Source organism: Ascidiella aspersa, chromosome 3 (assembly GCF_963924565.1).
Source record: "Ascidiella aspersa chromosome 3, kaAscAspe10.2, whole genome shotgun sequence".
In the NCBI taxonomy this organism is placed as follows: domain Eukaryota; kingdom Metazoa; phylum Chordata; class Ascidiacea; order Phlebobranchia; family Ascidiidae; genus Ascidiella; species Ascidiella aspersa.
This window is the reverse complement of record NC_139449.1, coordinates 13219303-13236183: the sequence shown is the minus strand read 5'-3', so window position 1 is coordinate 13236183 and position 16881 is coordinate 13219303. Positions and strand designations below refer to the sequence as shown.

General features: G+C 37.5%; 1 protein-coding gene across 1 annotated transcript; it reads left to right on the top strand.

Annotated features, from left to right (window-relative positions):
- The first annotated feature begins 7431 nt into the window (after positions 1 to 7431).
- LOC146160285 (uncharacterized) lies at positions 7432 to 16247 on the top strand. The gene is made up of 11 exons (XM_083385497.1): positions 7432 to 7546; positions 7649 to 7991; positions 8499 to 8613; positions 8789 to 8960; positions 9862 to 9943; positions 10073 to 10267; positions 10887 to 11042; positions 11462 to 12320; positions 12996 to 13238; positions 14217 to 14375; positions 15970 to 16247. The coding sequence occupies exons 1-11, from the start codon at positions 7486 to 7488 to the stop codon at positions 16075 to 16077; spliced, it is 2493 nt and encodes an 830-aa protein (XP_083241623.1). The 5' UTR covers positions 7432 to 7485; the 3' UTR covers positions 16078 to 16247.
- Positions 16248 to 16881: the final 634 nt, after the last annotated feature.

Here is a 16881-nt window from a genome sequence, read left to right as displayed (position 1 = left end):
TTTTATGACGTAACTTTGTCAGGTTTTTCTAAATTTTCATACCACTCTAAACAAACTCGTTGATCCGCCCTGTTTTCTTATCATTTTAACGTATAGTGGGTCTTCAATAGCCCTTGAAAGAGCATTTTAGGCCGCGACAAATAAATTTTGCCGACTATACTGGCCTAAACAAAGGTGTTTCAATGTATTTGGGCACTTATTCCTAAACTGTATTCCGCGCAAGTTTTTTTTTAGACAATAACCTGTCCTACAGTATGTTTTACCAATATGTATGCAAACGAATGTGGTCCTTGTCTTGAATGCACGCTACCTATTACAAATTATTTAGACATTAGTACAGTATTTAGCGGAGGTCTCCAACGGTAAATTAAGCGTATTACTAAAGGTTATAGTGTGTTCATAAGTCGTATCTTAGTTAATTTCGTATTGTCGTGGGAACTTCATTCTGTTGTCCGTTTATTATAGCTATCGGCTCATGTACTTTGAAACAGGCCATAATCTATATTTTTCTGACATTGAAACAGACCGGTATCTTAACTAGCGATTTTTTACGTCTACAACCAGATATTGTAGTTCTGCTTGAGAGTTGGCAATTAAGGTTGTATCGTCTGCATTAACAGTTGTTCACTACGAACCCCTTTATCTTAACACTACTATCACACACTGTCACACGTCCAACGAGATTCGCATCAGACGTTTAGCGGACTCCAATATCTAACCATTCAGAGCATCCGCAATTAGCGCGGACCGTCCCTGATTAGTGCTAATACAACGAGCGTTATAGCGAACCGGTCATATGTTTCGGGAAACCCAATTCCTTTAAACCAGCCACATTCGCTGATGCATTACAGCAGGGGCGGGCAACGTGCGGCCCTTTTCCATTTCTTGTGCGGCCCTTCACCTTCTTCCAGCTATTTTTCCCTAAATAAGGCTATTTGAGTGTGCACCATGTTGGAACTTTTGCTCTATCCGCTTCCTGTTTGAAGTGCGATGTAACCCATAAGCTACACCGCTACATTAATGTAGTTGAACTTGAGTGGGAAGCATCTATTACAAAACAATCTTCATTCATAAAGTTTTACTTGTGTCACGTTGTTATGATAAAGAATTGTTTTGCAACAATTACACTTGTCTGGTACGGTCAAGGTGTTACAGACTTTTGCCATGCATATTGACTGAGATGTTATGTTTAACAGCTGGTTTTGAATTAGGGCTGTTAATTAAATTGTACTGAGCCGATCCCTACGAGAAAGGCGTCATTGGAATTGTAGGAAAAGTTATTTCCGAACTAACAAGCACATGTGTGTCTGCTATATGATTTCATATCCGCTTTTACTTGTGTTTTTCTAATAAAGCTTAAAAATAGAATTAGTGTTTATTTGATGTGCGGCCCTCCTGTAAGCATTACATTTCCTAACTGGCCCTTGTGTTAAAAAGGTTGCCCATCCCTGCATTACAGTGACACAAGCTTTGGCGTAATCTATAAAGCAGACGTAATAGAGTGCTTTTTTGTTTTCCGTCATATTTTTAATGATCCAGCGTATAGGTTCGCATCGCATATCACGACATACTCCTTTTAAGACCTGATTGGAATTTTTCTCTCAAAGTATTACCTTTATTGCCTAATCCAGTCGTTTTCAATCAGGGTTTCGCGAAACCTTAGGGTTCCGCTAGTACATTCCAGGGCTTCCGAAATTTCTAAATTGTTTAGCTAATTGCATGCATAAGACATCCAAATTATTGCACTGGGGTTCCTCGAGCCAGTGAAATGCTTCCTTAGTGTTCCACTTCAGCAAAATGGTGGAAATGCACTGGCTTAATCTCTCCACTTATATTTCTCCATTTTAAAGTTGCCTGATCTCTCAATTATGATATACAGCAGAATTTTACTGGCATATCAGATGAGGGCTATGGTCGATTGTTTTGTGGCATTGGCGGGTCTCACCCTTCTTCGGTACGATGATAAAAAACGATTTGGTCAAGTCTTCAGGCCATTGTTTGTTCAGGCAAATTCAATTGCATAATTTGTTTACCAGGCTTGTCCAGTTGCTTTAATTAGCTCTTCTCGTATGGCTGTAAAACTAGGTATATTTGAATGTTTTACTTTACTTGTGGCTTTTTTACCTCGTCTATCAGAATTTGTGGTCCATGATTTTATGGCTTCAGATTATTTCGATGTTTAGAGTCCTCCTTCTGAAATTCGCAATTGTCTCACAACCGCGCTTTTTAGCCTGGTCATTTTCTGTAATTACGGAGCCATTTGCCGCTTAACCACTTTTAATCTGTTAATTATTTTGTTTGTTATTTTCTTTACAACAGTGCTTTCGAACAAGTGGATCGTGACCCACGAAGCATTTCTAAATGTTACAGTTTTCTATTATAGATCGGGAAATTATTGCATTTAATTACCATTACCTAACATTTATGCAACAATATCACAATACGTAACAATTAGATGTGTTGTGTTGTATCGCATTAACTATTTCAGTACGTACTTCAGTAGTAAAGATGCAGGTTTTATGTAACTTTTGTTTGGTCATATCTCATTGTGGGTCGCACAATAAAACTTGCATTAAAAGTCGGTCGCGAACTAAAAAAGGTTGGGAAGCACTGCTTTAGAAAAACAAAGGCATCTTTTATTTGGTATTGGTTACTGCTGTTCTCAAGTTGCCCCTCTTAAGAACTGCAGAAAGCGTTTTTACCTTGTTTCAATTGGCTATTGATTTCTAATAAAATGTTAGTCTCTTCAAATTTCTCTCATTCGCCTGATCTTTGCCTTGTGGTTTTTAGTTTTGCGCTAAAACACACTGAAAAGCAAAGCATGATTCGCGTGAATAAAAAATCGCGCCAAAAAAATAATATAATAGTAGGACACGGCCTTGTAAAAATAATACATGTTTCACCTGAACGGTGTAACGGCAATAATTATTTTACCTGAACGATCGTTGTAACATACTTTCACCATATAGCAATTGACAACCAATTAACGTTGTAACGTTGAAATGGCAAAGCTAAAAACCTAATTTACCAAAAACGCAACGAACGTACGACAAATTTTTTTAGAGATACGCGATTACCACCGAGCTCTGGGTTTGTGTTTAGCCATTGATTCGTTATTGCTTGCATTGGTTATCTGATATCACTTATTTAGACTAAATAAACTGATTGTCTATCAAAATAAAATTTAACCTTTCGGTGAGCCAAGAATTTATAGAGTAACAAAAAAATGTTTATTTTGTAAATACGACAAGTATTCGTTTACTGGGACTGATATATATATATTGACTTCTTTATAATTCCTTACACCGAAATAAAGCTAAGTACATGCCGTGTTTGTGTCGTAATAAAATACTACTGTGTAATGCCCTAACATAGCTGTCTTAAAAGTAAATGTTGGCTGCGGTTACAACGCGAAATAAGTGACTTAAAAACTTAAGCTAAGGCACTCCAGTTAAGCTCAATTTCGCATATCGGCGAACACACAGTTGATCAGCTTTTGATAGGGCTTTCAAAACAGAAAAAGCAGCACCCATAAAAGGAATCGCCGAAAGTGTGGTTGACCAGGCAAACGCCCTTCTTAGCCGTGGGCGCACGGCCGCGCGCCCAAGCCAACGCAAGCTACCTTGCAGGGCGATTAGCTTGGCATGTGGCGGCAGCTGTTTTCTGATCCGCCTGGTTGTGTTCGCGTGCATTGACCTCACGCAAGTGCCTCTTTACAATAGTAAACGCACTTTCGCACATACACGCGGCACGTCTGCCCGCACAACAGTCGGCCCAGTCAGACGCGGGCCTGGTTTTATCAGGACGTACCGACTTAACTGTACAGTTTGGTCCGGCGTGCTAAAAAGGAAGTATAACTGGGCTGGCTTTCTAGAACTGAATGTAAACTTTACAGTGTACAAAATGTGCCTAACTTACGCCAGGGGTCAAGAGACAGTACCTGTACCTGACGAATGTTCACGCAGTTAGCCAGGCGAAACGCCTTGTATTGTACCATACTTTATTGACACGTTTGTTAGGTAACAAAGTTGGTTTTAGGTTTGCTGCGTTAGTTTTTTGTAACCTATACTAGAACAAGGTAACTTTGAATGTTAATGCATAGTGTGAAAAGAACAACGGCAAATCGACACCTTGAGCTTGGATTTTTCAGCCATATTGGTAAAGTGGCCAACATATTTTATGTTGTTGAGAGGCCCAGTTCAGTAAATACTAGAGACACGCATTCAGTGTTGCTTGATGCAACTATTGGCCCAATACAAACTTAGTCTAAGGTTTGTGTAACCCGCCATTGCCGTTTCGTTCAGTATATCGCGTTCAACAAACGTTTCGTAGTTAAAACTAAAATGATGGCTGTATCCATGAAGATACCTGGCTTATATGTTTATTTGAACCTTAGACAGTTTCAGTATTAAAACCTGTATATTAATTAACTTAAGTTCGGTTGATATTAGCAAGTTATGCTTTTGGGGAATTATTTGAAAGACGCCATGTACAAAGGAACGTTGTACATAATTACTTGTATAGCCGTATATTATTTCATTTCCTCATCGATTTTTGGTCTGTTACGGTTGTTTGATTGGTTAACGCAGTCGTCGTTAAACCTTTCAGGGCTTTAGGCCAATAAATAGAGCAAAAAATAAACAAATTACAACGGAAGATTTTTTAGTCATCCATCGTGTTAAAAGTATCAAAAACTGTTAAAAAGTCCACGAAAAATGTCACGTCTAACCCGCCATTCTGACGTCATCCGTATAACTTGTGGGCTGCTTAATTCTAAATGCTTATAGCGTTTGCTGTGAAACCGGGTGTAGTGTATATCCAAGTGTAGACCGAATTTAAACTAGGGTATCCAACTGACAAAAAGTAGACGAAGGTTATACAAAGTAGGTCAGTATTAGTGCATGTCACCGCTGTGACAAAATACATTTTTTATGTATCCTGACTAGTGTTGCATTTACAAGCTGTTAGGAAGGCACAGTCTTGACCTTTCTAAAATCCCCCTGTTTTGCGGATAGAGATAGATATTTTTTCACTTAAAAACGTGTTTAATTACATTTAAGGAGGCAGTGAAGTGTTGGCGAAAAGCGTGAAAAAGGCGTTTGTTTGGTTTAAATTGTAATCCACACGTCGTCATCCTTACTACTAATGAAAAGTGCAATAAAACTACTTTGAGAAAATGCGATAGCCGTGATAGTTAATATAGTTCAGTGTTTGTTTGTGTTTATAAGTAAGGTTGCACCTGGCGAGCGAAGCAGGCCCGATTTTTTTGGTATACCGGCATTTCGTTTAAACTAAGTTCTTATTACATTGTCGAAAATAAAGAATGAAAAAATGTTAAAAAATATATGTCCAATATTTTTGAATACGTTTTCCGTTTGTCCGCACACTTGGCAGCCTTCCACGGCGCAACGGTAAAAAAGCGCTGATAAATTTCAAAAGACAACACCAAAACGTAAACAAACCGGACGTAAATAGATCATTTGCACGAAGCGCGAAAATTTTTTGCACTAACGTTGTTAAAATAGTCAAAAAGTATTTGAAATGGACTCGTGTCTAGTTTGTAAAAGAGCCGGCGATCCGGATGAATTACATTGGCAGATCCGGCCCGCGGGCCGTAGGTTCCCGATCCCTGCTTTAAATATACAAACTTTTTGCCGCGTATGAAACGGTGAAACGCAACAACATCCAACAATTTTACAATAGAAAGCCAATTATTACGCCAGAAACTACTACAAGTTCGCATTACTAAAGTTGCCATTGAAGCCTAAATGATACATTGTATAGTGATGTTTGTACTATTTTTTTGTAATAAAAAAAAACTGCGGAAACGTACTTTTATGTAACGCCCCCTTATGTGCGTTCAGCGCCCCCTAAATGAGAAAGAGGTCCAAAACGCCCCCCGAAAGTTTTCTGACCCAACTTTGTGACGTTTGTCCTAAATTTTCTTCTTTTCCCCAAACAAACTCCTTGGATACGTGGGCAGTAGTTCGGGAAATCGGGTTAACGTTACCTACCTATTGTCACATGGTTAGTTATATCTATATTGTCGTGCATGTGTCGAAGTTGCCATTTAAAGTTTGCTTTGTAAATTCAAAAGACCGTGAGGTTACTGTTGTGAACACGAGACAAGACTTTGATAGCTTAGTCTTAGCCAGGGTGATCCAAACCCAGGCCCGCGGGCCACATATGGCCGCAAACATCATTTTCTGTGCCCAGCGAAATATTGTACAATTTTAAGTTGTAAAAACTTTTTTCATTCGCGTATCATATGGAGATTTTAAAGATATTTAAAATATATATCTAACAAAACATAAATTAACCAATCAGTTTACAAAGAGAGCGTATAGTTAGCCTATTGTTTTTTTTTTAAACAATGCGTGAATGGTTTTCGGGTTCCGTCTGCTGGCAGTATTGGGCAAACTGATTTAGTTAATTCTGCTAACGATTTGTCGCAGTTGTATGGCCATCGTGTAAAGCTATCTTTCGAACATATTTTCGTTGACCCAATACCGACGTCTCCTAAATTAAAAGTTGTACGAGTCTAAAACAATCAAGTGCTTCGGTTTTCGGACTTAGCGTCTATTCTTTTTAGCAAACTCCTTTTTAGCAAAAAGTTTCAGACATTTTTCGGACCTCGCGTTATGATGTAATTTGTCCGAAAGATTGTATAACCTTAAAACCAAAATTTGGAATTCGTTTGTTAGTGCTCGATAGAGTGTCTGCAAAACAAAAAAATAGAACTTTGCGTTTTTACCTGTTTAAAAAAATCGCAAAAACCGACTAGTAAATTGGCAAAACAGTTGTGTGTCCTTTATTGGTGTTACAGTGCTATTTTGTTTTTGACGTTTTTGGTGATTGTTGTTTAAATTTGTACTCGAAGTAATTGTACACCTTTATGACGTGTAATACATTGCGAAAAGCAGTTTGTCTTTGAAACAAAAATGATTGGTGCGCAAGTCTTGGTTAAAGTCAGTATCACAAAGAAATGACCCCTAACCAGTCTTGCTAGTGCAGCGTTACGTAGAAAGATTAAATTTGCCTATTCCATTAAAAAAATCTTTATTTAAAGCGTTGCTGAACACTAAATGTTAGTAAAGTGTTGTAAAAATGCAACACCAGAGGCCAGGGTACATGCAAGAAAGTTTACACTAAAAAAAACAACTGGTTAACAGACCACAGCTAGGCTGTCCAGGCGGTAGGCCTCCAACCCTTATAAGTAACCTGCGAATAGATATAAATTCACAAAAAAAACGAATATTCAAATGCTGTAATCTGTCGATTTACTATTGTGGCTCGCGAAATATTCATTTAAAAATTTATTCCGCGATGAGTATAAGTTTGGTCAATCGTGGGCTACAGAGGTAACGCTGTTCGGCAATTGTGAATATGAATAAACTGCTGTTGTCAATATTAACTATTTTTATAATTTCAGTTCAAACGTTTTAAACCTAAATTAATATCGACCAATATTTAATTACCAAACTCATGCCCCGTTGTAAAAATCCAAATCCCCATCAAGTCAACCAAACATTTCGTACAAATACAGGTAAGTTATTTTATGCCTTAATAATTTACGGCGATATTGAATAATAATTTACGGCGATATCGAAATAATTTGTCACGTTCACATTAAACTGTGTACTTCAAGGTTCACCGGCGCAAAATAGATCAACTGTCGAAGAGGAGGAAAACCTTGCAGAACCGGAATCCCTTTCACCTCCGGATTTAGAAATTTCCGATCATGGTGACAATGTGGAAGACGGTGAAGCTAATGATGCATCTCAAATTACAAATCCCGATTCGATTGTAGACCAAGCAGAATCCATTGAAGGTGATAATAAAGATTCGGATTTTAACCAAAATCCAAAAGACGGTTACCATTATTCTCAGCAACCGGATGAACTTAAAATGTTATTAATGAAAGACCTTTCATACGGAAGAAAAAAAACTTTACCGTCTTTGGGAAACCACAATCCAAAAATACTGACATGGTAAAAACTAAGCATATTTTATATGATTTTTGATTATTATTAAAATGAAAAGTATTGTAAGACCGACATGTTTTCCATTGTTTCATGTACGTCGTACTAAGAGGACATGCCAAAGATCCTTTGTTACTTTTCATGCTTATAAAATTCCTTATATTTTGTTTTAAACTAAGTGTGTTAACCTTTAAGTGTACAAAACTCGCCAACAGTGGTTGATAACCCCAAAAGACTATCGCCATGGGGTTTGAATGTATTGCGGAAATCGTATCTAGTTATTTAAACATATTAAAATACGTCCAACCAATATAGTTAACTGTGACGACTAATTTCCACTGCCATTTTTTGTTTTTTACCACCCTCGTATTGGCGCTACAACAGAGACCTGGTGTGAGTTTACGTCAAAAGTTCATCATGCCTAAAATAGAGCATGCGAGGACCTTTATGGGACACTGGGTCGCGGCGCTCGCTACTTGACCTGTAAGGAATACAATAATATAAAATATTATTCAGGTTTCGTCGTCGTTTTGTTTTACGTGAAGGATTCAATGCTTCGGCATCACATGTTATCAAGCAATACGAGAAAGATTTTCCTAATTTTGCGATGTTTCCTTTACACAACTTTCAGGTAAGTCTTTTTTAAATTTGTGGACGATTGCTGCCCGGTGTCAGTATAATACTACCTAGTGCTGTCATTAGAATATTTATTTATGGTAAGGTTTCCGATTGGGCGTTCTTCCAGCAAGCGGAATGATAAATCGTTCAAAATATGCTTAAAATGTGTTGTCGTTTCATTTCGTTAGGTCGGGCATTTTCTCAGACGTATCTTTCCAAACATCGAGCGTTGCAAGGTCACATCCAAGGGCAAGAGGACATGGGTTTATCGCCACCTCTGCATAAAAGAGGATGACGCCAAACAAGAATCGGAAGTAAACGAATCACCGAGTCCACCAATGCAAACAACGCCCGAAACAAGTAAGCCGTTCTAAATACTGTAGGTTATAATTTGCCTCTGTAGGTTATATTTTGCCCCGGCCGGTCATACCTTAACGCAGACAGAAAAATCGTTGACCATTTATAATAGTTTCTGTATGCCAATAGCATGACGTTTGTACAAATAAATTTGATATTCTATTCCGAAAGCATGTATATTTTTACGAAGCCCCGCAAGCTGGCTTGTCGTAGGACCCCGAGTATAGGCAGCCACCAACTGAGTGATTTAATCATAGTTTTGATGTGCACGCCTTTAATACGCCAAATGTTAACCTAAGCATTTACGTTTAATAAGTATACGGCGCTTTATTATCGTTAAAATACTTAATTGGGCGTGTTTCTGGTGACAAACAAGCCACTTTGATATAGCGCAGGAAGATTTCCATTTTCGGGTTCTGTCTTCATATAGTGCCTTAACTGTTTCTTAAAAAAGGTTTAATTTCACTTTTCCTTCTAAGGTAAAGGATAAGCCAGAACGCGGTACAGTCTTTTCCTAATTGAGTTGTTGCATTCAGTTAAGAGGCCGCTATTATTTTCGCTAAGACAGGAAGTGCGAGAGGTCAGCTATTGCGCTGAGCGTCTATCCAAAAAAAAAAAAATACGTACATAACCAGCATAAGACAAAACAAAGAAGACGTATAAAGGATAAGTTATCGTTTAGGTTTGTCTACAGTCACGTATAGGTTTGTCTACATGCAGCAGTTTTTGCAATACCCAGATATAGTACGATGGAAACGAAGAATGTTAGCATATAGCTAATAAAATAACTACAATTCGCAATAAACAGCTGTGTTTTCTAACGTTATTCATTGCAACTAATGAGATTGTATTATAGTCCAAGTCATCTAGTGGCTTAATTTTTGTTTGTGTTCATTGTTTGAAGCTGTTGATTTACGGAGATCTTCAAGAGTTAGGCGAATTAAGTCCTTCGATAACGACTACGACTGTACCGTGGACGATCATAGGTAAGTTTTATCTTTTCAAAATTCTGAATATCCAACATAGAAATATATTTTACAAGAAAAACTCTTGTCGTTTTTAATTAAAAAAAAAATCTTCCGGGCTGTACTGTCCTAATAAATAGATCGTTACAGTGAAAAGGACACTACGGATCCTCGAATGGGGGCTAAACGAAAGGTACGGAACTCTGGAATTCTTTATAGTCTGCTTTATCCTCGCCGGGAGGAAAGCCCTCTTTACGGAAAAAGCGATACGCGCCCTTTTACGAGAAAATCTGCGAGCTACCACGCAAAGAAAAAAGTTCCGTGCAAGGCTAGCATAACAGAATGGTAATTTGACCCATATGTTTTGTTTTGCTGTAGAGAAATGTTCATATGTACACCTGTAAAAAAAACAACAATATGTTTACACAGAAAATAAATCTTGGAATTCAAAATATCATAACAACGGCCTGATGTAATATGCCTGTAATTTCGTGCGTGCTTTTATGTATGTCGCTTTACTCTAAAAATAAGTACATTATCTTAAAATCCACTAGAAATGTAGACTAAAGAGGTTTTAAACGGTGAAAATTACACTGCAAAATGGCACCACAAAATATTAATCGAACAATAACTTTTGTCGCGACAAAGAAGGCGATTTAAATTACAACGTATGCGATAAAATTAAGTAGATTGTCCCAAAATGTTAAACGCACCTTAGTATTTCTGTTGGTAAGCTTTAAATATCTACAAAATTATGTTTGCAATTGGGTGCAAACACACTCATTGCAAGATTTTCTTCCCGCCCATCTCACGGTCTTTCACTTGTCACATTATTAGAAACCAAACATATTTTCACTTTTTCGAACCTGTACCCAGGGATACCTCTTATTAGGGTTTTGAAGCTTTGTGTAATTGAGAAGCTAATTTTACCAAAATGGTTTTAAACTTCCTGACTATTGGACAGGCTCCGCGAACATTATGAGTATGCTGAGGGATTTTACGTCAGAAGTCTGGATGTGATGAGGCGATATAACAAAGATCAAGAATCGTACGTTCAATACCTGACTCAAGTTGGAAAGTTTATAAAGGTTGTTTTTCCGAACGCCAAACACATGCGCAAGTAAGTCATTTTACACACGTTGCTATACTTTTATAATGTCAAATCAAATTTGTTTTATATTTTTCGTAAGAGAAGGTTGCTATCTTAAATGCTGTTACAGAGCTTTTTTGTTATAAATCTTTGTGTACGTAAACTCTGACCAAAATTTATTTGGAACTGTTTAATAGAACTTGTACGAACAGGCTGTTTAATTTATGTGAACTCTTTAGGTCGCGTGATAATGTTTGACAAAATATAGCGACCGTTTTAACGTTGTATTTAAATAACCGCAAAGGTTAAATAGAAACCGCTTTTTAGGTTTTCTGGTTAAAAGTATTTGACTTATTATACCGAATGTTTAACTAAAAAAATATAGTTTGCTGCCTAACTAATCATTAATGCTATACTTATTGGCACAACCTTACACGTTTTTGTAACAGGACGATGAGGGGTGGCAAAAGAGAATGGGTATACCAAAATATTCGATCTAAAAGCGAAGATTACCGCTCACCAGTCAAAACAAGCTACAGGCCATCTATGGTGCCTATGAAGTCATTTCACCAGACACAGTCTGCGAATAATAAGGACGAAAATGGTCATAACGATTTCAGCGACATTACATTGCCAACGCTGCCATCAGAACTGAGCAGCATTTACGCAAATGAAGATAACGTTTCTACTTGTATCTCGGCGAATGAAAGCATCACTGCAACGAATACTTTATACACTTCCAAGTTTAATGTGTCCGGTAGAGCAACAAGAGGACAAGTTGTGTGGCGTGACGCAACACTACCACCAGCAACAAACAAGAATCCTCAAAGACGGTCCGCACTGGAGTCCCACATTGACAGACTGAGAAATACAATAGCAGACAGCGAGGCAGACTCGAAAATAACCAAATCTTCTGCGAACATATTAAAGCCTGAAGAGTCGCTTATTCTTCCTAAAATAGTACAAACCAACTCTTTGCCGCAAATGAGTAAGGTGTGGTCAATAAAAACAGCTGTGCCGATCCGTGGCGGCCAAAGTGTGTCCGTTATTCAACGAGAAATCTCATCGAAACGAAAACTACTTGGTGCTGCAGAAGGAGAAGTCGAATCGCCTAAAGTCAGTATCATAAAACTGGATAAAAATGCTAAAGTGCGACGAATTGAAAATGGTTTTAATCAGTCGTGTTTGTCAGATGCGAAATCTGAATCAAAAACGATCAATACACTTCATAATGAAGGATTGTGTAAACCTGCTGTTTTACCTATACAAACTTCACCCAAAGAAATGGTGCAGTGGATAGATTTAAAGGTACTACTTTTGTAATACTGTTTTACATTACACAATTGAAGTAGATTAGGGTATCCACAGAGGTTCTGGAAATAATTTTAATTGGTTTTTAACGGTATTATCTTATTGTCCGTTTAAAATCTCACTTTAAATTCTAACGGCGAATTTAATGCCTCTCCTTTATCAAATTGTTCATATTAAGGAATGTACTTAATTAACTTATTGTCGTTTATCATCAGTAAACTGAGTTAAAAAGCTATCAGATAGTTTTAAAAATAGCAATACACTTCTAGAAATATTTAAAAAATTTTGTACAATGGGACACAATATATCGGTTTTCGCAATTTCAAAATCTCGGATTATTTCATAATCCATCTATGATAATTTCATGATTTATTGCCCAGACGTTTTAAAGAAGCGATGTTATTCCCACGTTTCCAAGTATTCCTACAAGACTAGTAAAAAAAGAATACCCGGTTTTAGGTGTCCCTAAGTTTTCGAGTAATAACAGTTTTTTTTTCTTTATGGACAGCTTGATTTTAAGCTTAAAGATCGGTATACAACATAAAAACTGACAAAGTAATAGTTTATTTTTCAAAATTTGTTACTTCTAATGGCCAGCACAACCTTTTAAAGTTTGGAACCTTTTTTATTTTTATTTATAAATAATTCTTAAAAAGTAATGTTTTTTGAAAGAATTACAATTCTCACCCTTCGGGATGGGCGGCAACGCCAACAAGACCCGACAAAGCACGTCTGGACTTTTTCGAGTGGGTTCTCTTCGAAGACGATACTTTGTGTGATGGCGTTCGCGTGTTTCGTGAGCTGAGGATCTACGACGATTGGTCGGTGTCTATCCACGTTATGGGAAAGAAGGTTTATGCAGATGAGGTTGGGGGAATAACCGACCTCAAACGCACCTGGAAGAGCATCGATAAGGTATTGTTTATGTACTATGAACGTTATGCAGTCACCACATTATGCACTCGAGGACGTAGGAAAAACAAAACGCGGAATAACGATTACAAAAAAGATTGCGCCAGAGTTTGTTTCAAATTAACGCTAACAATTTTTGTGAATAATGTTTGACAATGTTGCCTTTATTTAAAGCTAAAAGTGTTTTCGGTGACTTTTTCAAGGTTTGAATTATTTGAAGTTAACGCAATAAAAATGATTTGCGTCGCGGTATAGCACTATGCAGGTAATGTTGATAAGTTTCTTCTAATTGTTTCGAGACCAGACCAACACCAATGCTTGAAGTTGTTTTGTCGAAGCATCGACGCGAAACCCTCAGGCGCATGAAGCAAACATTTAAATTCCAGCAAACTTTTTAACCTTTTAGAGTGCAATAAACGTCCCAAAAACTTCAACCCAAATTACCAGTGAGCTATGTTGCACTGTGTTGCCAGAGGGGAAACGTTAAATTCCTTATAGCGTATAATGTAACTTAGCACAATTCCTTCTGTAGGTTGTTATTACCCACAACTAATACAAGCCTGTTTTATACCACAAAATATCTTAAGGTTTAGAAACAGTTTATTGTGCCGCCTGACGCTTGTTACGTGACCTCTAGGTGTGTTTAGGCGACGCATGTTGCTTTTGCTTTGTTATTGTTTTGTTTTTTCTGTGTTTGTGTCTAGCAGATATACATACGCTACCTAGGGAAACTTGTATTTAATATTGTGGATTCGTTTTAAAAATTCATAAACCAATTTTCAAAAACACTCTTATGAACGACTTTAGTAAAGGTCTATCTGCCTACCTGAAGCAGCACTCCCGCGTACCAAATGACAAAATCCCGACAACGATTGTTTATTAACAACTAAATATGGATTTTTCTTACTAATTTAGAATATTAGGTAGATCAAAGCGTTTGCACCAACTTTAATTCGTTATTTTGCTAAAATAAATGTTTAGGTGATGGAGACGCTTGCAGATGCAAAGTTGTGTCGAGGTTTTGCTTCTCATCGGCTCAGTGACATGACGGTCCATGGAGTTATTGTCGCAAAGCCAGAGATATGGTCAAAGCGGAATATAGACAACGAAGAACTTCGACATCGCGCCATTAACTGTCAGGTATTGACTTAACATTTATAAGTTGAAGAGAAATAACGGAAAAAGTCCGATTGACTAAATTTTCTGTAACCTGTGATTTACGATCTGAGGTCGACTCTGAATATCAAGCAATGTCCAGTATTGAACCACTATAGCAGTTGTTCTCCACCATTTTCATCCCCTTGGTCCCCTTTTCCTCTTTGAAAAACTTCCCAAAGCCGTCATGTCAAACCAATTTTAAAACAAATTCAACATCCAGATAATTAGCACCGCTAAATTTATCACAACAGTTCGTATTGTGCAAAATTTAAAATAATAATATATGGTTTAGAAAACTAAATTTTGTGAAAAAAGCGGCGCTATATTTAAGCACTTTAGTTTTCCCTTGCAGCTTCGCTGTGTGTAGGCTATATGACTATTGAGTACAAATATGTAACCAGTAATCATGCAAGGCTTGTCAAAAGGTGTCTTTTGTCACCTTAGGCCAGTGTTTCTTAACCTTTTTTAGTTTGGGGCGCACCTAGAGACATTTGAAAACGAGGCGGCGCACTTTGCGAGCGAAGCGAGCGCGAAATTTTTGAGGTGTACCTGTATTTCTCTTAAATTGTTACCATTTTATATTATATAGGCTTTACAGTTGCATATCAAAGAGACTCCAGCCTTGAGACCAAAATAAAAACAACGTCAACTTCGGAATAAAAGACAGTTAGGAATAAGGCGTTAAAAAGACGAAATCGGAATCAGAACTAAATGGCAAAAATAAGGCCAATACAACCTTTTATCTAACCCCAAACACCATCCATAACTAACACTAACTGCCCGAATATTTTTAACCCTAGCCCAATTGCTAACAACACCAACTACCGCCTATATAAGCCAAAACAGAGGCGAAAAATCCTGGGCTAAAACAGCGGCGCCCAAATGTCGACCGACAGCAAACGGCCAATGCCTATAACAGGTGACCCCCAATCATCCCATACCCTTTCGCTACAGTACTAGGCGTAATTTTTGTCTTATTTCGCTTAATTCGACATGTTCAGGTCTTATCTAGACTGTTTTAGATATTATTCTGTCATTAATGCGAATTTGGCGTTACTATGTCGGTGGTCCTAGTAATATGGTATTATATGAATTATCTGACTTAGATATTGTTGCTTTGTAGGCATTCCTGTGTTTTCTACTTAAAGTACTGTGGAATCAATGAGCTAAGCTTAATAGAAAAGTAAAAATACATGTTTTATATATTAAATTTTTTTTTCTTTTGCTCGCGGCGCACCTGTCAGGCGCACCGGTTGAGAAACGCTGCCTTTGGCAGTTGTGCCACAAAAACTTTTTGGGGGATGGTGTGATTGCGGTGCACTATATACCTTGCACCATGAGCGTTTTTTAGGCGTCCTGATTTAAAAAAATTCCTATTAAACGTTTTTTCATCACTTGAACTAATAATTAAATTCAGATTTATTTATGCTAATGTCGTATGTTTTGTTCTATTTTATAAGTTCAGTGAAAAAGTTGCTTCTCCAAAGCTTCTCTTAGGGCTTGGGTCGCCACGAAATAAAGGTTGAGAGACACTGTCTTGAAGGATTTCAGTTCTTACGAATTCACATTGTTACAGGTTCTTCACCGCCTAGACGACGTTTGTTGCACCAAATGTGGAAGAATAAGCATGCTCAATCGACAGAAAACGACAATTGGCAAAATATCTCAACGGACTGACTCGTGATAAATATTACGACATCGGCTGCAGTATATGTTCAAGCACGACTTCCTATTAAGTTTTCTTGCGTAATTTATTTCTTTTAATTCGATGTTTGTTTTAAAAAAGACGAAAACTACGGCTTACTGTAGATCCATAAGTTGTGTAAAAAATTTGACGGATGACATTCTTAACTGACGGACGAGCTACCACACATGGTATAGTAAAGTATAAATCTCACGAAGTTCTTAGCCTTGCCATTTTAAAGCAGTTTAGATCAGCGTTTCAAAAATTATCCAATCGTTTGCATTTGATATGTACATCAGAGTACTTAAGGGCAGCTTACCGGAATCAGTTAATCAAGCAAGGATTTTTTGCCCGCCGATATGAATCTAGCTTCTCAAACTTTTTTTCTTGCGACCCCAACGAAGGATTTTAGTGATTTTTATTTATCAAAACTAAGCATGAGAAAACTAGCAAAAATCAAGTACATATAAATATATACAAAACACAGCGCATGAAGCTCAGATTAAGTTGAGTATTTATAAAATGCTAACCTTAAGAAGCGGAAAAGCTGATACTCTTAAATTTGTACTAATGGTTAAATCCTAAGAAACTTGTGTTTTTTCTACAAATTTAATCGAATCTCGGGACAATATGTGAAACAGCCACTCGAATTTCTCTTTCGACGTTTATCTTGATTAATATTTAGAATTTTAATCACGACAAGGACTGAAAATCCTGGGTGGGTGGTGAACAGGGGCTGATCCAGGGCAGCAGGGGAAGAACACGTTGCCATGGCCCTGCCTAAATTCGAGTCTGAATAAATGT